We start from the raw sequence: 21,685 nt of genomic DNA on the forward strand, positions 1-21,685 counted from the left end.
TAAAAGACAGAAAACTCTCAATGGAGGCAGATATCTAAATACGTACGAGGATATGGGCTCAATAAAAAGTATCAGTACAATAGTTGGGTATTGGAGGCCAAAGGTACAAAAGGCTCTGCTTTTCTAATATTGCTAAGAAAGCTCAAATCCCAATTAGACAGGCCAGATTGCTGCTCATGGTTCTTGGTGTGGAAGGATAACAGCCTGTGTGTAACTCTAATATGAAAGGCTGGATTGCTGTGAAAAGTGTATGCTTTATATGCACTGAGCAGGGACTGTGGTTTTTAGCTCATTTCCCTTCTTATCAAGCACCACAGCCTCTAAAGACTTCTGCAGTTTGCTTTCCTGTTATCCCAAGTGACATGTGTTTCAGACCATCCTTGCCGTTCCCCCACCTGGAGGGAGGGAGTGAGCAAGCAATGGAAGGCTGCCTCAAGCTCCTCACCTTTTACTCAGGGTATGGCAGCCTAAACCCCAAGTTTGCCCTGAGCAAGGAGCCATTATTATTTATCTAGACAACAACCTAGAGAAGCAGAGGAGTTGCAACTATCTGGTGCCGTGGGTTCCTACAATGATCGCTGGTTTCATAAATGGGAAAACAAAGCTTGCACAGCGCAATTCTTCTGGCCATACGGGACACTTTGCAGGTCATTTTACAGCTGCCTGTGAGAACTCTGCTTGGGTTCCCATCAGTCCTCCAGCATTTTTTCCATTGGTCTTACTTCGTTTCACATGACGCACTAAGAGATAACAAGATACAGTCTGCGTAAGGCGCTGCTCTCTCTCCTCTACCCTTCCCAAAGCCCATTGCACAGCCCTTGTGTGCTCAGGGCAATATCAAGCCGCCGTCGCTTCCTCCCCTCCGGGAACCGGAAAGTACACTGGAGCTTCACGAATGTCGTGAAGCCCTTACCACCATTAACATTAACGACGACACTCTTGGAACCAAAAATTCCCTTGCTTGTACCAGAAAACAAGCATACATTTTCACAAGCCCTTGCACTATAGATCTCCTTAGATTGTGCGCACGTTAATTTAGATGTATCTCGCAAGAGCCAGGCCTTGCTTGCCGTGGAGAAACTACGGCTGCTGCTGATAGAAGCTAAAGAGGGCACAGGCCCTGCGCTCTGCCCCGTGCGGGCAGAGATGGGGCCATCGGCCCAGCCTCAGCTCATGCAGAGGGTGCTGTGGCCCTGCCTGGGGCTGGCCAGCCTGGGCACGTGGCTCCAGAGACAGCTCTGTGGGTCACCCACAGCCATTACAGAGCGGGCTGTGCCCCGCTGCTTAACCCAGCAGCTGCTCTGCCGCCCTCCTCCCTCCTCCAGGCCTCACTGCTCCCTTCCCTCTGCGTGTGGATCAAGCTCTCCTCCTCCTCCTCCTCCTCCTCCTCAGCATTTTACTCCCCTCAGCATCTGCTCTGCCCACAAGAAAGCAAAGAGGGAAGACTGCAGCAGATCTCCAGGCAGCCGGGAAGCCCATGAGAAAACCCTACGAAAATCTCTAGCAGGCAGCCAGCCCCAGCCTCCTGCCCTCAGAGACGTGGAGGGACATCCCTGTCCTCTCATCTGAAACTGCCAACACACATGCCTGACTTGCCCGTGAAATGAGGGTCGAGAAGTGGGCAGGGACGGCGCCACTACTCCCCAAGGAAGAAGAGACCACTGCACGCTTATTTCAATGGACGTGACTTTATTAGGAGAGCTCCTGCTCCCTGGGAGGGCCCGGCCGGGAGCTGCTGCTCACTGGGTCCATGCCCCGTTGGGCCCTGCTCCACCTGCACAGCTGCAAGGGGAAGAGCACAGTCAGCCAGGGCTGGGGGTTGGGGTGCCAGGAATGGGGCTGCTCTCTGTGCTCCTAACCAGCAGCACGGGGGGTCGCTCCCCACAGGCAACAGGAGCCAGCCTTGCTGTGTCCCCAGGGGGGCTGCTCCCACCCTGGCTCTGCCCCTTGCTATGCCCCGGCCTCGCTGGCACTGTGTCCCCATAGCATCCATCACTCCCATCAGGAAAGTCTCACCGGAGAGCCCACCGAGTCCTTCCCCATCACCTCTCGCAGACAGTCCCAGGCAGCCCCTTCCCCCAGCAGCCCTGGCGATACCCCAGCCCCACAGACTACTGCACCCAGCCCCACTCACTCCAGGAGCGCAGCATCTGCAGCCTGGCGTGTCACTGTCACATGCTGTTGCTCTCCTCTGGAGATCCCTGCGGGAGCTGGCGCTCTGCTTCCAAAAGCCTGTGCCTTTGCCCTTGCAGCTCCTCCCCTCTCCTTGTTCTTGCCAAATTAGGCCTTGATTTTTCTTGGAGCTTGGCACAGACTCTCTCGAGGCACGGCAGGATGAGGAAGAGCCCACAGCAGATGCTGCCCGGCAGAGGTGGTGTCTCCCTCTCCAGTGTCCTGTGCCCAGGCGCCACATGTGAGGGCAGAGGCCTGGTGAGGGCCTGGTGTGGCTGAGACCCCGCCTGCCCAGCTCGCAAGAATGAAGTTGTGGAAAGATGGAGCCCCTTTGCCTGCTGGGTGGGGGCAGCCCTTTCCTCCTGCCCCTGCTGCCTCTTGCCCCTGCCCTGGGGTGGGTGCCTGTGTCCTGCTCTTCCTGCGCCCAGGGCTGCAGCATCAGATGGAGGTGAGGTCTGCAAGCCTTCCTTGCCGGAGAGTCTCTGGCGCCGAGCTTTACCGCATTTGGGGCAGAGTCTCCTGGAGCTGGCTCTGTCCTTGGGGTTTCCCTTGCCCTTCCCCTGCTCTGGCAACTCCTCTGTTAGTACCCGTTGGCAGACTTGCTCCAGACTCATTTTCAGCTTAAAGACAGGACTCCTTTGGCGATTTCTGTCCTTGCTCATATTTGTGGTGATATTGGTGGGCAAGGCAGCCGGCACGGGCGCATCCTGCACTGCTCTCCGTCCCCTGCAGTGAGGGCAGCTTTCAGCCACATGTCTGCAGCGCCGTGAGCCAACGGGGTGCCCTCCTGTCGTGTCCTTCCTTGGGGCCCCAGCCTTGTCTGGGAGCCACACCAACATTTCCTCCAGCAGCTGGTTCTGCGCTTTGTGAGCAGCTTGGCTGGCCTTGTGGGAATCGATGAGGGCTGTGAGGAGCCCTTCCAGCTGGGAGACTGGAACACTGGTCCCTGCAGGGGCTGGAGCCGGTGGCAGAGCTGAGGGGCCCTCCTCACTGTGTTGTCTCTTCTGGGAACGTTTTCTTGGAGGAGCTCTCCTGGCTGCTGGCAGCTCTGGTGTCTCCTTGTCCTCCCTGGAGACGCTCCAGCTCTCACGGGACTGGCTGTGTTTTTCCTGGGGGACACTCTTCTTTGATGGCAGCTCTGGTGTCCTCATGTCCTCACTGGAGCTGCTCCAGCTCTCATGGGACTGCCACAGTTGCCCCTGGTGAGCTTCCTCGCTCTGCAGCAACGCCTGCTCTGCCTGGCTGGGAGGGCAAGGGCTGCACACATCCCCTTGTGTCCCAGGACCCTGATCCTTCCTGCTGGTGGCCAGCAGGGACTCCTCAGTATCCTTGCTGCTGCTGGCTGTTCCCCCACGCTCTCTTTTGCAGGCTGATACCTCCTTGTCCTTCCAAGACATCTCCTGTGCTGCTCTGAGGAAAGCACTTGGAGCAGAGCAGGCTTGACCCTGCTGCTGTCCCGGGCATGCCATGACAAGGTCTGTAGCCTCTTCCTTTTCAGGGCTCTCTTCCTCTGGCTGCCTCCTGCTCTGAGAGCTGAGTCTCTGCTCTCTGCTCATGGGAGATGTGGGACACCTGCTCTTCTCCTGCTTGGGGCCTGGGGGCTCTTCTGCAGAGCACCTGGTCTGAGCATGCCTGGTCCAGTGCTGCAAGGGGGAGCGATATGGCAGCCCAGCACCTCTGTGTGGAGGGGGAGGCTGGGAGGCTTTTTGCCCTGCGACAGGGGCCGCAACCTTCTTGCAGGCCGGGATCCTTGCTGGTGGCCCAAAGCGCTGTTTCATCTGCATTTTTATGATGTACAGCTCTAGCTGCTTTTTGACAGTGTTGTCGAGGAAGGGCAGCTCCTGCACGCTGGGAACCACCACCTCATCAGGCTCAGCATGCCACTGAGGTGTTCGAGGAGCTGAGCTTGGCAACTCCTGCTGAGGTTCACCCAGACTGGCTGACAGGCCTGCTTCCTGCTGCCTTTCATTTTCCTGGATGAGACACTCCAAGCTCTCCTTGCCATTCCAGCTGAAATCCAACTCCACAGCACTGAACTCGGCTTTGCCTGGGAAGGTTTGCCTCTGCATGCTGGAAACCTGCTCCGTGTCTGGCTTTGCAGGCAGTGGTGGTGGGCTAGGAGGCCAGGACAGGTCGGTGTGCAGGGATTTGCAGACAGCAGCCGGCAGCCCCAGTTGCATCTCAAGTTTCTTCTTCTGGACACGCTCCTCCAAGTCTTCTTGGGCATCAGGGTACAAGAAAGTTGTCTCCGTTTCCCCGACGTGGAAGCCCAACACTCCTGGGCATTGGGGGGGCACATCCAGGTGGACCTCAAGGTGCTGCTGCTGCAGGCCACTGCCAGCCATGTGGCAGCTGGCCCCCACTTCCCTGCCAGGTGGGCGAGTCGCCAGGTCCTGCTGCTTCTCCTGGCTAGGCCGGGGATCCGCGAGGACAGGCTGCACGCTAGAGCCTTGAGCCAGACCTTCTCCATCAGTGAAAGAGGAGAAAGACTCCCCTGAAAAAGAGCTGGCTTGGCTCCCCAAAGTTGAAGTGAGGGAATAATCGCTAGCAGGGGAGAAAGACGTCCCTGAAGAGAAGCTGGCTTCACTTGCTGAGTCACAAGTGATGGAGCTGCTGTTGATGGCCTCCCAGGTGAGCCTGTGCGAGAGGGGGGAGGTGAAGCTTGAGCCCAGCAGCCACAAGCTCTCCCTATGCCCCCTAAGGAGATGGCAGGCTGTGTTACTGCCATGGGGTCCGAGTGTGTGCCCAAAGTCCCCTGCCTGCCTGCCAGAACCCAGCAGGTCCCTCTCCCCTAGAAAAGGGGAGGACACTGTCAGCTCTGCTCCAGAGAAGAAAATCCCTCCCCAAAGGCCTCCTCCCTGAGATCTGAGGCCCTTGGATTTCTCCTTGCTCTCCCCAAGCCATTCCCCCTCAGCCCATGCCCCCCACCCTGTCCCCTCCTCAGCTGCCTCACCTCTTTGAGGCCTCCTTCACAGATCTGATTATGTTATCAAAGTTCAGGTCCATCTCCCAGCGATCCGTGATGAGCATCTCCAGGACTCCAGTGTATCTGCATGTGGGCAGAGGGCAGTATGAATGGGCTCTCTCTTGCTGGCGGCTCCCAGAGGGGGCTGCTGCACTACAGAGGGAAGGGCTCCACTTACTGGGACCCAGAGGACCCTGAAGACTCCTCTGGATCTTCCTCCCAGAGGGAAAAGGCTGCTGGAAGGGGAGATGGCAAGTGAGCGGATGGGGCAGTCCCTCACAGGAGCCCCGGCAGAGGCAGAGCGGGGCGGTGGATGTGTGGGGTCTCAGGGTTTCCTTTGCAGGGCACCTGCCCTTGCCCAGGAGCCGCTCACCTCTGGGCTCCTCATCGCTGCCCCTCCACCTTCTCTTCTTGCAGCTGCCTTCCTACACAGGCAGAGAAAGCAGCCGGTGAGAGAGCAGCGTCTCTCCTCCACAAGGGTGCCCTGGCTCCTGGCAACCACTGCACTGGCAAGGGGCAGGTCAGGGACCCGTGGGGAACTTTGCACTGGGCAGTCTGGCCATGGCCCGTGGCTACAGGGGCAGACCGAGGGCAGATGCAGGGGGGCCAGGAGAGTTTCCTGCCCTGCAGGTGATGGTGATGCTCCCATTGCTCTTTCTCACCAGGGCAGGCAGGCATTTCCCCAGCCCAGGCTGGTGCCAAAGGGAGGCTGCGTTGTGTGTGCAGCCCAGCGGTGCCCAGGACCAGGTCCCACCTTCCCAGCAGGATTTTCTCTTGTGGAAGAACCGTGACAGTTTGGACATGATTTTTAAATCCCCTCTTCAAAATGCACCTGTACAAGAGCTGCTGCAGTAGCAGCACAGGACAGTCGGGGCTGGAGCTGGCACAGCTGGGACCAGCTGCACACACGGGCTCTGCCTGCTCGTCGCCACCAGCCACGCAGGCACCAGCTAAACCAGGGCCCCACCAAGGCCAGGCCCGTCTCTGCCCTGACCCTCCTGGCCCAGGCTGGCCAGGGCTGGGCTGGGCAACTGCCTCCCCTTCACTCTGCCCAGGCAGCAAGACTGACTCCTACCTTGTGCTTGTTGAAGGTCAGCAGGAGGTAGAAGGTGAGCACCAGCATCAGGAACCACAGGAAAGCTGGAGAGATGACACCGTCCATGGCGATGGGGGAAAAGTTCATTTCTCAGGGATCAGACCTCCCTCTCACGCGCCAGGTCTGCACACAGGCAAAGGGCAACCTCCTTCTCTGCGGAGCCAAGGAGATATTGTCAGTTCCGTTACTGCATTCACAGCCTCCTCAGATCCTCAGCAAACACCTGGGATTATTATTCCCATTAGTTACAAGGAGACCAACAGCCCAAGTCCAGATTCTCTGGTCAGGAGAAGAAATCTTCATGAACAGGACAATTACTCTTTACAAACATCCAAGGATCTACCCCTTTGTTCAGGGGCAGTGCTCACCCTTCCTGTGGTCCCTGGGTCTAGGATCGACAGCAACAATCTTCTGAAAACACGCCGAGAAGAACAATCCTAAAAGAACAATTTCAGCGTCTGCTCCCAGGCTCTCTGTCTTTGTTGCTTCCCAAGCCAAAGACCCTTTTTATTCCCCACTGGGCTTTGGGCACTGCACTGGGATGCTCTCTTATCTGCAAGCCAGGCTCAAAATCTACCCCAAACACTGCTGGGTTTCCAATACCCTTTCAAGAATCCTTTGTATTTCAGCCTTATGTCTAAAGTGAGGGGAAGCTCAAATCACTCTCTTTGATCCTATTGACACCAGGCCGCATCCACACAAATGAGTTTGCAAGGGTTGCTGGACCCTGAGTTTCTGGGCCTGCCCACAAGCACAGCGAGAGCCCACCCTGCCACAGAGACCTTGGTGAGGAGCTGCCGGACTCAGCTCAGTGTGCTTACCTGCTCTTTCAGCTCTCTTCACCTGTCAGCTCAGAGGCAAAGTGACACCCATCCTCCCGACATATACGCTGGCTCACGTTTGTGATGCGGTGATGACACAGGGTTTTCTTCTCTTCAGCAGCGATGATGCTGCCACAGCTAAGCTAAGGCAACATTTGTGATGCAGTGATGACATGGGGTTGTCACCTTGTACCAGAGGGGGCCCTCCCAGAGCTGAGCCTAACCAAGGGAGTCAGTCAACAGTCATCCAAGCACGAGGCAACTGCCTGCATGGCTAGAGGAAGCACTACAGCCAGCCCAAGGCTACCACCGTCCAGGGCTATGTAAAACCTCTGGCCTTTCACAGGGAAGGGCAAAATCCCAATGCCTGGGCTACCCGCCACCTTCTGAGGGGGTGTGTACAAACTGGGGCCTGGCGCTGGAGTCCAGCAAGGAGGCTACTGTGATACTGTAACACCATGAGGTTGCTACTACTTTACCAGAGATGGTGCTCCAAGAGCTAAGCCAGAGCAGTGGCCGTGATGTAATTGCTCCCCAAAGAGGGAACTCGTGAGCTGGGAGCTGGGAGCTACAGCCCAGGCAGTGCTACTGAGAGATGTTGCCTGGAGTAGAGAGGGAAAATGGATTGAGCTGGGGAAAGCACACACAGCCCTGGCTGCTTGGCTGGCCAGGCCAAAGGCTCCTTGTGGAGCTGGGGATCCTGATGCAGGCACCGTCCCACAGCTTCATCCTGATGTGAGCAGTAGAGCCATTCATGATGGCCTATCATCCCATTCTGCCCGATGCAGCGCCAAGAAGGTATATGTTTGTACCGCTAGCCCCATACCGCTCCCTTTAGCACAAAGATCTGTTCAGTTTTGTTCAGCATCCTGCCTATGCAGTTTGCTCTCTTTCATAGCTCTCAGAAATCTTATTAAGTCATCTTTCCCATTAAACAGTTCTTCCAAAGTGTCCCAAGCCGCTTTCCTTCCATGTAACTTCTTACTGGAGTGTATTCTCTCCTAGGCTTCAATCACAAACTACACTGATGCAAAGTCCTCTCCTCAGCTCACTTCTCTTGATCTTTGAAGCTTGGCCTCCTCACCTTAGCTCTCCATGAAGAATGGAGCAAACGATACTCTGCGGAGCATAACATGATTGTACACAGTACTCTCTGAAGGCCAGTCTATTCAGCGTAAGCTGTGGTGCGCTGCAGAGCTGTGTCTGACTTCAGCCTGTGCTTCGGTAAAAAAAATTGCAGCTCCCCCCCTTCAGATACTCTTGCCTAAGCAGATACCCTTAGCTCAGCCCTTCATTGTTTGTTAGTTCCGTATTCCAAGGCATGAAGTGTGTGCTCCTTTATTAAAAACTGCCCAGGAAATTCCTGTAGAGAAGTGTTTTCCTTCTGTATTGAACAGGAGTGCATTCACCTAGCACTAAGGTCAGCCTAACATCAGTCTGGTGAAAGAGGGCACCTGGGAGAAAAGCTACAGCTCCATAGTCTTTACTTATCTTCTTGCCTTGAGTACTGTAGACCAGCTTTCTGCAATGCCATTGGTGAAGTGCCTCAGTTGCTTGACGAGAGCAGCAGTGGTGGTCAGAGAGCACAACACTGCAGAGGCAGACTAACCATCCAGTTAACTCTGACTTGGTCCAAACCTTATTATTTACAGCCAAGTCCTGCATGATCCTAAATCACATTTTAAAGCCTCTCAGATGAACTGTGATTGAACAAAGATAAAAGAGTTAAAAAGTCTCCACTAGCAGTAGCTAATACATGGTCATACCAGTCCATACATGATCAACCTGTGCATGCAGTTAGACAGTCCGACACAGAGATTATTGTCTTCTACTTAGATCTCTGGCCAATGACATCTAGAAATCTTCCTGAGCATCACAAATATTTGTAAATGGTGTTTACAGCTGGTCAGGTAGCCTGCAGGTCTGACGCATATTGGATATCTGAAGGAAAGAGTCTTTGGAATGTGGAATTCTGCTAGCAGAATTTACAAAAGTCTAAAAGTTATAGACTGATTAAAACTAGATTAAAAGTAGGTACGTTCACATGAATGGGTGAGTTCTTTCTTAAAAGACAGAAAACTCTCAATGGAGGCAGATATCTAAATACGTACGAGGATATGGGCTCAATAAAAAGTATCAGTACAATAGTTGGGTATTGGAGGCCAAAGGTACAAAAGGCTCTGCTTTTCTAATATTGCTAAGAAAGCTCAAATCCCAATTAGACAGGCCAGATTGCTGCTCATGGTTCTTGGTGTGGAAGGATAACAGCCTGTGTGTAACTCTAATATGAAAGGCTGGATTGCTGTGAAAAGTGTATGCTTTATATGCACTGAGCAGGGACTGTGGTTTTTAGCTCATTTCCCTTCTTATCAAGCACCACAGCCTCTAAAGACTTCTGCAGTTTGCTTTCCTGTTATCCCAAGTGACATGTGTTTCAGACCATCCTTGCCGTTCCCCCACCTGGAGGGAGGGAGTGAGCAAGCAATGGAAGGCTGCCTCAAGCTCCTCACCTTTTACTCAGGGTATGGCAGCCTAAACCCCAAGTTTGCCCTGAGCAAGGAGCCATTATTATTTATCTAGACAACAACCTAGAGAAGCAGAGGAGTTGCAACTATCTGGTGCCGTGGGTTCCTACAATGATCGCTGGTTTCATAAATGGGAAAACAAAGCTTGCACAGCGCAATTCTTCTGGCCATACGGGACACTTTGCAGGTCATTTTACAGCTGCCTGTGAGAACTCTGCTTGGGTTCCCATCAGTCCTCCAGCATTTTTTCCATTGGTCTTACTTCGTTTCACATGACGCACTAAGAGATAACAAGATACAGTCTGCGTAAGGCGCTGCTCTCTCTCCTCTACCCTTCCCAAAGCCCATTGCACAGCCCTTGTGTGCTCAGGGCAATATCAAGCCGCCGTCACTTCCTCCCCTCCGGGAACCGGAAAGTACACTGGAGCTTCACGAATGTCGTGAAGCCCTTACCACCATTAACATTAACGACGACACTCTTGGAACCAAAAATTCCCTTGCTTGTACCAGAAAACAAGCATACATTTTCACAAGCCCTTGCACTATAGATCTCCTTAGATTGTGCGCACGTTAATTTAGATGTATCTCGCAAGAGCCAGGCCTTGCTTGCCGTGGAGAAACTACGGCTGCTGCTGATAGAAGCTAAAGAGGGCACAGGCCCTGCGCTCTGCCCCGTGCGGGCAGAGATGGGGCCATCGGCCCAGCCTCAGCTCATGCAGAGGGTGCTGTGGCCCTGCCTGGGGCTGGCCAGCCTGGGCACGTGGCTCCAGAGACAGCTCTGTGGGTCACCCACAGCCATTACAGAGCGGGCTGTGCCCCGCTGCTTAACCCAGCAGCTGCTCTGCCGCCCTCCTCCCTCCTCCAGCCCTCACTGCTCCCTTCCCTCTGCGTGTGGATCAAGCTCTCCTCCTCCTCCTCCTCCTCCTCCTCAGCATTTTACTCCCCTCAGCATCTGCTCTGCCCACAAGAAAGCAAAGAGGGAAGACTGCAGCAGATCTCCAGGCAGCCGGGAAGCCCATGAGAAAACCCTACGAAAATCTCTAGCAGGCAGCCAGCCCCAGCCTCCTGCCCTCAGAGACGTGGAGGGACATCCCTGTCCTCTCATCTGAAACTGCCAACACACATGCCTGACTTGCCCGTGAAATGAGGGTCGAGAAGTGGGCAGGGACGGCGCCACTACTCCCCAAGGAAGAAGAGACCACTGCACGCTTATTTCAATGGACGTGACTTTATTAGGAGAGCTCCTGCTCCCTGGGAGGGCCCGGCCGGGAGCTGCTGCTCACTGGGTCCATGCCCCGTTGGGCCCTGCTCCACCTGCACAGCTGCAAGGGGAAGAGCACAGTCAGCCAGGGCTGGGGGTTGGGGTGCCAGGAATGGGGCTGCTCTCTGTGCTCCTAACCAGCAGCACGGGGGGTCGCTCCCCACAGGCAACAGGAGCCAGCCTTGCTGTGTCCCCAGGGGGGCTGCTCCCACCCTGGCTCTGCCCCTTGCTATGCCCCGGCCTCGCTGGCACTGTGTCCCCATAGCATCCATCACTCCCATCAGGAAAGTCTCACCGGAGAGCCCACCGAGTCCTTCCCCATCACCTCTCGCAGACAGTCCCAGGCAGCCCCTTCCCCCAGCAGCCCTGGCGATACCCCAGCCCCACAGACTACTGCACCCAGCCCCACTCACTCCAGGAGCGCAGCATCTGCAGCCTGGCGTGTCACTGTCACATGCTGTTGCTCTCCTCTGGAGATCCCTGCGGGAGCTGGCGCTCTGCTTCCAAAAGCCTGTGCCTTTGCCCTTGCAGCTCCTCCCCTCTCCTTGTTCTTGCCAAATTAGGCCTTGATTTTTCTTGGAGCTTGGCACAGACTCTCTCGAGGCACGGCAGGATGAGGAAGAGCCCACAGCAGATGCTGCCCGGCAGAGGTGGTGTCTCCCTCTCCAGTGTCCTGTGCCCAGGCGCCACATGTGAGGGCAGAGGCCTGGTGAGGGCCTGGTGTGGCTGAGACCCCGCCTGCCCAGCTCGCAAGAATGAAGTTGTGGAAAGATGGAGCCCCTTTGCCTGCTGGGTGGGGGCAGCCCTTTCCTCCTGCCCCTGCTGCCTCTTGCCCCTGCCCTGGGGTGGGTGCCTGTGTCCTGCTCTTCCTGCGCCCAGGGCTGCAGCATCAGATGGAGGTGAGGTCTGCAAGCCTTCCTTGCCGGAGAGTCTCTGGCGCCGAGCTTTACCGCATTTGGGGCAGAGTCTCCTGGAGCTGGCTCTGTCCTTGGGGTTTCCCTTGCCCTTCCCCTGCTCTGGCAACTCCTCTGTTAGTACCCGTTGGCAGACTTGCTCCAGACTCATTTTCAGCTTAAAGACAGGACTCCTTTGGCGATTTCTGTCCTTGCTCATATTTGTGGTGATATTGGTGGGCAAGGCAGCCGGCACGGGCGCATCCTGCACTGCTCTCCGTCCCCTGCAGTGAGGGCAGCTTTCAGCCACATGTCTGCAGCGCCGTGAGCCAACGGGGTGCCCTCCTGTCGTGTCCTTCCTTGGGGCCCCAGCCTTGTCTGGGAGCCACACCAACATTTCCTCCAGCAGCTGGTTCTGCGCTTTGTGAGCAGCTTGGCTGGCCTTGTGGGAATCGATGAGGGCTGTGAGGAGCCCTTCCAGCTGGGAGACTGGAACACTGGTCCCTGCAGGGGCTGGAGCCGGTGGCAGAGCTGAGGGGCCCTCCTCACTGTGTTGTCTCTTCTGGGAACGTTTTCTTGGAGGAGCTCTCCTGGCTGCTGGCAGCTCTGGTGTCTCCTTGTCCTCCCTGGAGACGCTCCAGCTCTCACGGGACTGGCTGTGTTTTTCCTGGGGGACACTCTTCTTTGATGGCAGCTCTGGTGTCCTCATGTCCTCACTGGAGCTGCTCCAGCTCTCATGGGACTGCCACAGTTGCCCCTGGTGAGCTTCCTCGCTCTGCAGCAACGCCTGCTCTGCCTGGCTGGGAGGGCAAGGGCTGCACACATCCCCTTGTGTCCCAGGACCCTGATCCTTCCTGCTGGTGGCCAGCAGGGACTCCTCAGTATCCTTGCTGCTGCTGGCTGTTCCCCCACGCTCTCTTTTGCAGGCTGATACCTCCTTGTCCTTCCAAGACATCTCCTGTGCTGCTCTGAGGAAAGCACTTGGAGCAGAGCAGGCTTGACCCTGCTGCTGTCCCGGGCATGCCATGACAAGGTCTGTAGCCTCTTCCTTTTCAGGGCTCTCTTCCTCTGGCTGCCTCCTGCTCTGAGAGCTGAGTCTCTGCTCTCTGCTCATGGGAGATGTGGGACACCTGCTCTTCTCCTGCTTGGGGCCTGGGGGCTCTTCTGCAGAGCACCTGGTCTGAGCATGCCTGGTCCAGTGCTGCAAGGGGGAGCGATATGGCAGCCCAGCACCTCTGTGTGGAGGGGGAGGCTGGGAGGCTTTTTGCCCTGCGACAGGGGCCGCAACCTTCTTGCAGGCCGGGATCCTTGCTGGTGGCCCAAAGCGCTGTTTCATCTGCATTTTTATGATGTACAGCTCTAGCTGCTTTTTGACAGTGTTGTCGAGGAAGGGCAGCTCCTGCACGCTGGGAACCACCACCTCATCAGGCTCAGCATGCCACTGAGGTGTTCGAGGAGCTGAGCTTGGCAACTCCTGCTGAGGTTCACCCAGACTGGCTGACAGGCCTGCTTCCTGCTGCCTTTCATTTTCCTGGATGAGACACTCCAAGCTCTCCTTGCCATTCCAGCTGAAATCCAACTCCACAGCACTGAACTCGGCTTTGCCTGGGAAGGTTTGCCTCTGCATGCTGGAAACCTGCTCCGTGTCTGGCTTTGCAGGCAGTGGTGGTGGGCTAGGAGGCCAGGACAGGTCGGTGTGCAGGGATTTGCAGACAGCAGCCGGCAGCCCCAGTTGCATCTCAAGTTTCTTCTTCTGGACACGCTCCTCCAAGTCTTCTTGGGCATCAGGGTACAAGAAAGTTGTCTCCGTTTCCCCGACGTGGAAGCCCAACACTCCTGGGCATTGGGGGGGCACATCCAGGTGGACCTCAAGGTGCTGCTGCTGCAGGCCACTGCCAGCCATGTGGCAGCTGGCCCCCACTTCCCTGCCAGGTGGGCGAGTCGCCAGGTCCTGCTGCTTCTCCTGGCTAGGCCGGGGATCCGCGAGGACAGGCTGCACGCTAGAGCCTTGAGCCAGACCTTCTCCATCAGTGAAAGAGGAGAAAGACTCCCCTGAAAAAGAGCTGGCTTGGCTCCCCAAAGTTGAAGTGAGGGAATAATCGCTAGCAGGGGAGAAAGACGTCCCTGAAGAGAAGCTGGCTTCACTTGCTGAGTCACAAGTGATGGAGCTGCTGTTGATGGCCTCCCAGGTGAGCCTGTGCGAGAGGGAGGAGGTGAAGCTTGAGCCCAGCAGCCACAAGCTCTCCCTATGCCCCCTAAGGAGATGGCAGGCTGTGTTACTGCCATGGGGTCCGAGTGTGTGCCCAAAGTCCCCTGCCTGCCTGCCAGAACCCAGCAGGTCCCTCTCCCCTAGAAAAGGGGAGGACACTGTCAGCTCTGCTCCAGAGAAGAAAATCCCTCCCCAAAGGCCTCCTCCCTGAGATCTGAGGCCCTTGGATTTCTCCTTGCTCTCCCCAAGCCATTCCCCCTCAGCCCATGCCCCCCACCCTGTCCCCTCCTCAGCTGCCTCACCTCTTTGAGGCCTCCTTCACAGATCTGATTATGTTATCAAAGTTCAGGTCCATCTCCCAGCGATCCGTGATGAGCATCTCCAGGACTCCAGTGTATCTGCATGTGGGCAGAGGGCAGTATGAATGGGCTCTCTCTTGCTGGCGGCTCCCAGAGGGGGCTGCTGCACTACAGAGGGAAGGGCTCCACTTACTGGGACCCAGAGGACCCTGAAGACTCCTCTGGATCTTCCTCCCAGAGGGAAAAGGCTGCTGGAAGGGGAGATGGCAAGTGAGCGGATGGGGCAGTCCCTCACAGGAGCCCCGGCAGAGGCAGAGCGGGGCGGTGGATGTGTGGGGTCTCAGGGTTTCCTTTGCAGGGCACCTGCCCTTGCCCAGGAGCCGCTCACCTCTGGGCTCCTCATCGCTGCCCCTCCACCTTCTCTTCTTGCAGCTGCCTTCCTACACAGGCAGAGAAAGCAGCCGGTGAGAGAGCAGCGTCTCTCCTCCGCAAGGGTGCCCTGGCTCCTGGCAACCACTGCACTGGCAAGGGGCAGGTCAGGGACCCGTGGGGAACTTTGCACTGGGCAGTCTGGCCATGGCCCGTGGCTACAGGGGCAGACCGAGGGCAGATGCAGGGGGGCCAGGAGAGTTTCCTGCCCTGCAGGTGATGGTGATGCTCCCATTGCTCTTTCTCACCAGGGCAGGCAGGCATTTCCCCAGCCCAGGCTGGTGCCAAAGGGAGGCTGCGTTGTGTGTGCAGCCCAGCGGTGCCCAGGACCAGGTCCCACCTTCCCAGCAGGATTTTCTCTTGTGGAAGAACCGTGACAGTTTGGACATGATTTTTAAATCCCCTCTTCAAAATGCACCTGTACAAGAGCTGCTGCAGTAGCAGCACAGGACAGTCGGGGCTGGAGCTGGCACAGCTGGGACCAGCTGCACACACGGGCTCTGCCTGCTCGTCGCCACCAGCCACGCAGGCACCAGCTAAACCAGGGCCCCACCAAGGCCAGGCCCGTCTCTGCCCTGACCCTCCTGGCCCAGGCTGGCCAGGGCTGGGCTGGGCAACTGCCTCCCCTTCACTCTGCCCAGGCAGCAAGACTGACTCCTACCTTGTGCTTGTTGAAGGTCAGCAGGAGGTAGAAGGTGAGCACCAGCATCAGGAACCACAGGAAAGCTGGAGAGATGACACCGTCCATGGCGATGGGGGAAAAGTTCATTTCTCAGGGATCAGACCTCCCTCTCACGCGCCAGGTCTGCACACAGGCAAAGGGCAACCTCCTTCTCTGCGGAGCCAAGGAGATATTGTCAGTTCCGTTACTGCATTCACAGCCTCCTCAGATCCTCAGCAAACACCTGGGATTATTATTCCCATTAGTTACAAGGAGACCAACAGCCCAAGTCCAGATTCTCTGGTCAGGAGAAGAAATCTTCATGAACAGGACAATTACTCTTTACAAACATCCAAGGATCTACCCCTTTGTTCAGGGGCAGTGCTCACCCTTCCTGTGGTCCCTGGGTCTAGGATCGACAGCAACAATCTTCTGAAAACACGCCGAGAAGAACAATCCTAAAAGAACAATTTCAGCGTCTGCTCCCAGGCTCTCTGTCTTTGTTGCTTCCCAAGCCAAAGACCCTTTTTATTCCCCACTGGGCTTTGGGCACTGCACTGGGATGCTCTCTTATCTGCAAGCCAGGCTCAAAATCTACCCCAAACACTGCTGGGTTTCCAATACCCTTTCAAGAATCCTTTGTATTTCAGCCTTATGTCTAAAGTGAGGGGAAGCTCAAATCACTCTCTTTGATCCTATTGACACCAGGCCGCATCCACACAAATGAGTTTGCAAGGGTTGCTGGACCCTGAGTTTCTGGGCCTGCCCACAAGCACAGCGAGAGCCCACCCTGCCACAGAGACCTTGGTGAGGAGCTGCCGGACTCAGCTCAGTGTGCTTACCTGCTCTTTCAGCTCTCTTCACCTGTCAGCTCAGAGGCAAAGTGACACCCATCCTCCCGACATATACGCTGGCTCACGTTTGTGATGCGGTGATGACACAGGGTTTTCTTCTCTTCAGCAGCGATGATGCTGCCACAGCTAAGCTAAGGCAACATTTGTGATGCAGTGATGACATGGGGTTGTCACCTTGTACCAGAGGGGGCCCTCCCAGAGCTGAGCCTAACCAAGGGAGTCAGTCAACAGTCATCCAAGCACGAGGCAACTGCCTGCATGGCTAGAGGAAGCACTACAGCCAGCCCAAGGCTACCACCGTCCAGGGCTATGTAAAACCTCTGGCCTTTCACAGGGAAGGGCAAAATCCCAATGCCTGGGCTACCCGCCACCTTCTGAGGGGGTGTGTACAAACTGGGGCCTGGCGCTGGAGTCCAGCAAGGAGGCTACTGTGATACTGTAACACCATGAGGTTGCTACTACTTTACCAGAGATGGTGCTCCAAGAGCTAAGCCAGAGCAGTGGCCGTGATGTAATTGCTCCCCAAAGAGGGAACTCGTGAGCTGGGAGCTGGGAGCTACAGCCCAGGCAGTGCTACTGAGAGATGTTGCCTGGAGTAGAGAGGGAAAATGGATTGAGCTGGGGAAAGCACACACAGCCCTGGCTGCTTGGCTGGCCAGGCCAAAGGCTCCTTGTGGAGCTGGGGATCCTGATGCAGGCACCGTCCCACAGCTTCATCCTGATGTGAGCAGTAGAGCCATTCATGATGGCCTATCATCCCATTCTGCCCGATGCAGCGCCAAGAAGGTATATGTTTGTACCGCTAGCCCCATACCGCTCCCTTTAGCACAAAGATCTGTTCAGTTTTGTTCAGCATCCTGCCTATGCAGTTTGCTCTCTTTCATAGCTCTCAGAAATCTTATTAAGTCATCTTTCCCATTAAACAGTTCTTCCAAAGTGTCCCAAGCCGCTTTCCTTCCATGTAACTTCTTACTGGAGTGTATTCTCTCCTAGGCTTCAATCACAAACTACACTGATGCAAAGTCCTCTCCTCAGCTCACTTCTCTTGATCTTTGAAGCTTGGCCTCCTCACCTTAGCTCTCCATGAAGAATGGAGCAAACGATGCTCTGCGGAGCATAACATGATTGTACACAGTACTCTCTGAAGGCCAGTCTATTCAGCGTAAGCTGTGGTGCGCTGCAGAGCTGTGTCTGACTTCAGCCTGTGCTTCGGTAAAAAAAATTGCAGCTCCCCCCCTTCAGATACTCTTGCCTAAGCAGACACCCTTAGCTCAGCCCTTCATTGTTTGTTAGTTCCGTATTCCAAGGCATGAAGTGTGTGCTCCTTTATTAAAAACTGCCCAGGAAATTCCTGTAGAGAAGTGTTTTCCTTTTGTATTGAACAGGAGTGCATTCACCTAGCACTAAGGTCAGTCTAACATCAGTCTGGTGAAAGAGGGCACCTGGGAGAAAAGCTACAGCTCCATAGTCTTTACTTATCTTCTTGCCTTGAGTACTGTAGACCAGCTTTCTGCAATGCCATTGGTGAAGTGCCTCAGTTGCTTGACGAGAGCAGCAGTGGTGGTCAGAGAGCACAACACTGCAGAGGCAGACTAACCATCCAGTTAACTCTGACTTGGTCCAAACCTTATTATTTACAGCCAAGTCCTGCATGATCCTAAATCACATTTTAAAGCCTCTCAGATGAACTGTGATTGAACAAAGATAAAAGAGTTAAAAAGTCTCCACTAGCAGTAGCTAATACATGGTCATACCAGTCCATACATGATCAACCTGTGCATGCAGTTAGACAGTCCGACACAGAGATTATTGTCTTCTACTTAGATCTCTGGCCAATGACATCTAGAAATCTTCCTGAGCATCACAAATATTTGTAAATGGTGTTTACAGCTGGTCAGGTAGCCTGCAGGTCTGACGCATATTGGATATCTGAAGGAAAGAGTCTTTGGAATGTGGAATTCTGCTAGCAGAATTTACAAAAGTCTAAAAGTTATAGACTGATTAAAACTAGATTAAAAGTAGGTACGTTCACATGAATGGGTGAGTTCTTTCTTAAAAGACAGAAAACTCTCAATGGAGGCAGATATCTAAATACGTACGAGGATATGGGCTCAATAAAAAGTATCAGTACAATAGTTGGGTATTGGAGGCCAAAGGTACAAAAGGCTCTGCTTTTCTAATATTGCTAAGAAAGCTCAAATCCCAATTAGACAGGCCAGATTGCTGCTCATGGTTCTTGGTGTGGAAGGATAACAGCCTGTGTGTAACTCTAATATGAAAGGCTGGATTGCTGTGAAAAGTGTATGCTTTATATGCACTGAGCAGGGACTGTGGTTTTTAGCTCATTTCCCTTCTTATCAAGCACCACAGCCTCTAAAGACTTCTGCAGTTTGCTTTCCTGTTATCCCAAGTGACATGTGTTTCAGACCATCCTTGCCGTTCCCCCACCTGGAGGGAGGGAGTGAGCAAGCAATGGAAGGCTGCCTCAAGCTCCTCACCTTTTACTCAGGGTATGGCAGCCTAAACCCCAAGTTTGCCCTGAGCAAGGAGCCATTATTATTTATCTAGACAACAACCTAGAGAAGCAGAGGAGTTGCAACTATCTGGTGCCGTGGGTTCCTACAATGATCGCTGGTTTCATAAATGGGAAAACAAAGCTTGCACAGCGCAATTCTTCTGGCCATACGGGACACTTTGCAGGTCATTTTACAGCTGCCTGTGAGAACTCTGCTTGGGTTCCCATCAGTCCTCCAGCATTTTTTCCATTGGTCTTACTTCGTTTCACATGACGCACTAAGAGATAACAAGATACAGTCTGCGTAAGGCGCTGCTCTCTCTCCTCTACCCTTCCCAAAGCCCATTGCACAGCCCTTGTGTGCTCAGGGCAATATCAAGCCGCCGTCGCTTCCTCCCCTCCGGGAACCGGAAAGTACACTGGAGCTTCACGAATGTCGTGAAGCCCTTACCACCATTAACATTAACGACGACACTCTTGGAACCAAAAATTCTCTTGCTTGTACCAGAAAACAAGCATACATTTTCACAAGCCCTTGCACTATAGATCTCCTTAGATTGTGCGCACGTTAATTTAGATGTATCTCGCAAGAGCCAGGCCTTGCTTGCCGTGGAGAAACTACGGCTGCTGCTGATAGAAGCTAAAGAGGGCACAGGCCCTGCGCTCTGCCCCGTGCGGGCAGAGATGGGGCCATCGGCCCAGCCTCAGCTCATGCAGAGGGTGCTGTGGCCCTGCCTGGGGCTGGCCAGCCTGGGCACGTGGCTCCAGAGACAGCTCTGTGGGTCACCCACAGCCATTACAGAGCGGGCTGTGCCCCGCTGCTTAACCCAGCAGCTGCTCTGCCGCCCTCCTCCCTCCTCCAGCCCTCACTGCTCCCTTCCCTCTGCGTGTGGATCAAGCTCTCCTCCTCCTCCTCCTCCTCCTCCTCCTCCTCCTCCTCAGCATTTTACTCCCCTCAGCATCTGCTCTGCCCACAAGAAAGCAAAGAGGGAAGACTGCAGCAGATCTCCAGGCAGCCGGGAAGCCCATGAGAAAACCCTACGAAAATCTCTAGCAGGCAGCCAGCCCCAGCCTCCTGCCCTCAGAGACGTGGAGGGACATCCCTGTCCTCTCATCTGAAACTGCCAACACACATGCCTGACTTGCCCGTGAAATGAGGGTCGAGAAGTGGGCAGGGACGGCGCCACTACTCCCCAAGGAAGAAGAGACCACTGCGCGCTTATTTCAATGGACGTGACTTTATTAGGAGAGCTCCTGCTCCCTGGGAGGGCCCGGCCGGGAGCTGCTGCTCACTGGGTCCATGCCCCGTTGGGCCCTGCTCCACCTGCACAGCTGCAAGGGGAAGAGCACAGTCAGCCAGGGCTGGGGGTTGGGGTGCCAGGAATGGGGCTGCTCTCTGTGCTCCTAACCAGCAGCACGGGGGGTCGCTCCCCACAGGCAACAGGAGCCAGCCTTGCTGTGTCCCCAGGGGGGCTGCTCCCACCCTGGCTCTGCCCCTTGCTATGCCCCGGCCTCGCTGGCACTGTGTCCCCATAGCATCCATCACTCCCATCAGGAAAGTCTCAGCGGAGAGCCCACCGAGTCCTTCCCCATCACCTCTCGCAGACAGTCCCAGGCAGCCCCTTCCCCCCAGCAGCCCTGGCGATACCCCAGCCCCACAGACTACTGCACCCAGCCCCACTCACTCCAGGAGCGCAGCATCTGCAGCCTGGCGTGTCACTGTCACATGCTGTTGCTCTCCTCTGGAGATCCCTGCGGGAGCTGGCGCTCTGCTTCCAAAAGCCTGTGCCTTTGCCCTTGCAGCTCCTCCCCTCTCCTTGTTCTTGCCAAATTAGGCCTTGATTTTTCTTGGAGCTTGGCACAGACTCTCTCGAGGCACGGCAGGATGAGGATGAGCCCACAGCAGATGCTGCCCGGCAGAGGTGGTGTCTCCCTCTCCAGTGTCCTGTGCCCAGGCGCCACATGTGAGGGCAGAGGCCTGGTGAGGGCCTGGTGTGGCTGAGACCCCGCCTGCCCAGCTCGCAAGAATGAAGTTGTGGAAAGATGGAGCCCCTTTGCCTGCTGGGTGGGGGCAGCCCTTTCCTCCTGCCCCTGCTGCCTCTTGCCCCTGCCCTGGGGTGGGTGCCTGTGTCCTGCTCTTCCTGTGCCCAGGGCTGCAGCATCAGATGGAGGTGAGGTCTGCAAGCCTTCCTTGCCGGAGAGTCTCTGGCGCCGAGCTTTACCGCATTTGGGGCAGAGTCTCCTGGAGCTGGCTCTGTCCTTGGGGTTTCCCTTGCCCTTCCCCTGCTCTGGCAACTCCTCTGTTAGTACCCGTTGGCAGACTTGCTCCAGACTCATTTTCAGCTTAAAGACAGGACTCCTTTGGCGATTTCTGTCCTTGCTCATATTTGTGGTGATATTGGTGGGCAAGGCAGCCGGCACGGGCGCATCCTGCACTGCTCTCCGTCCCCTGCAGTGAGGGCAGCTTTCAGCCACATGTCTGCAGCGCTGTGAGCCAACGGGGTGCCCTCCTGTCGTGTCCTTCCTTGGGGCCCCAGCCTTGTCTGGGAGCCACACCAACATTTCCTCCAGCAGCTGGTTCTGCGCTTTGTGAGCAGCTTGGCTGGCCTTGTGGGAATCGATGAGGGCTGTGAGGAGCCCTTCCAGCTGGGAGACTGGAACACTGGTCCCTGCAGGGGCTGGAGCCGGTGGCAGAGCTGAGGGGCCCTCCTCACTGTGTTGTCTCTTCTGGGAACATTTTCTTGGAGGAGCTCTCCTGGCTGCTGGCAGCTCTGGTGTCTCCATGTCCTCCCTGGAGACGCTCCAGCTCTCACGGGACTGGCTGTGTTTTTCCTGGGGGACACTCTTCTTTGATGGCAGCTCTGGTGTCCTCATGTCCTCACTGGAGCTGCTCCAGCTCTCATGGGACTGCCACAGTTGCCCCTGGTGAGCTTCCTCGCTCTGCAGCAACGCCTGCTCTGCCTGGCTGGGAGGGCAAGGGCTGCG

The 21,685-nt window shown here is 55.7% G+C and overlaps 2 protein-coding genes and 1 long non-coding RNA gene across 15 annotated transcripts; all 3 read right to left on the reverse strand.

Moving 5' to 3' along the window:
- Positions 1-1,668: 1,668 nt before the first annotated feature.
- Positions 1,669-7,834, reverse strand: LOC135327790 (uncharacterized). Of its 7 annotated transcripts, none has more exons than XM_064508384.1 (6): positions 7,055-7,834; positions 6,602-6,670; positions 6,213-6,386; positions 5,126-5,562; positions 2,135-4,809; positions 1,669-1,782 (listed from the first exon to the last, which is right to left on the reverse strand). In XM_064508384.1, the coding sequence occupies exons 3-5, from the start codon at positions 6,318-6,320 to the stop codon at positions 2,172-2,174; spliced, it is 3,183 nt and encodes a 1,060-aa protein (XP_064364454.1). In that variant the 5' UTR covers positions 6,321-6,386; positions 6,602-6,670; positions 7,055-7,834; the 3' UTR covers positions 1,669-1,782; positions 2,135-2,171. The 7 variants fall into 7 exon arrangements, with proteins under 7 accessions (XP_064364454.1, XP_064364456.1, XP_064364455.1 ...); XM_064508386.1 differs by having other exon boundaries at positions 5,126-5,221; positions 5,316-5,373; positions 5,511-5,562; positions 6,213-7,834; XM_064508385.1 differs by lacking the exon at positions 6,602-6,670.
- A 2,953-nt stretch (positions 7,835-10,787) lies between these two features.
- LOC135327789 (uncharacterized) lies at positions 10,788-16,953 on the reverse strand. 7 transcript variants are annotated; one of them, XM_064508377.1, is made up of 6 exons: positions 16,174-16,953; positions 15,721-15,789; positions 15,332-15,505; positions 14,245-14,681; positions 11,254-13,928; positions 10,788-10,901 (listed from the first exon to the last, which is right to left on the reverse strand). In XM_064508377.1, the coding sequence occupies exons 3-5, from the start codon at positions 15,437-15,439 to the stop codon at positions 11,291-11,293; spliced, it is 3,183 nt and encodes a 1,060-aa protein (XP_064364447.1). In that variant the 5' UTR covers positions 15,440-15,505; positions 15,721-15,789; positions 16,174-16,953; the 3' UTR covers positions 10,788-10,901; positions 11,254-11,290. The 7 variants fall into 7 exon arrangements, with proteins under 7 accessions (XP_064364447.1, XP_064364449.1, XP_064364448.1 ...); XM_064508379.1 differs by having other exon boundaries at positions 14,245-14,340; positions 14,435-14,492; positions 14,630-14,681; positions 15,332-16,953; XM_064508378.1 differs by lacking the exon at positions 15,721-15,789.
- Positions 16,954-19,918: 2,965 nt separating this feature from the next.
- On the reverse strand, positions 19,919-20,822 carry LOC135327791 (uncharacterized). The gene is made up of 2 exons (XR_010388173.1): positions 20,386-20,822; positions 19,919-20,032 (listed from the first exon to the last, which is right to left on the reverse strand). It is a non-coding gene; the product is annotated as an uncharacterized LOC135327791 (long non-coding RNA).
- Between the last annotated feature and the right edge of the window lie 863 nt (positions 20,823-21,685).

Source organism: Dromaius novaehollandiae, chromosome 3 (genome assembly GCF_036370855.1).
Source record: "Dromaius novaehollandiae isolate bDroNov1 chromosome 3, bDroNov1.hap1, whole genome shotgun sequence".
Classification (NCBI taxonomy): Eukaryota; Metazoa; Chordata; class Aves; order Casuariiformes; family Dromaiidae; genus Dromaius; species Dromaius novaehollandiae.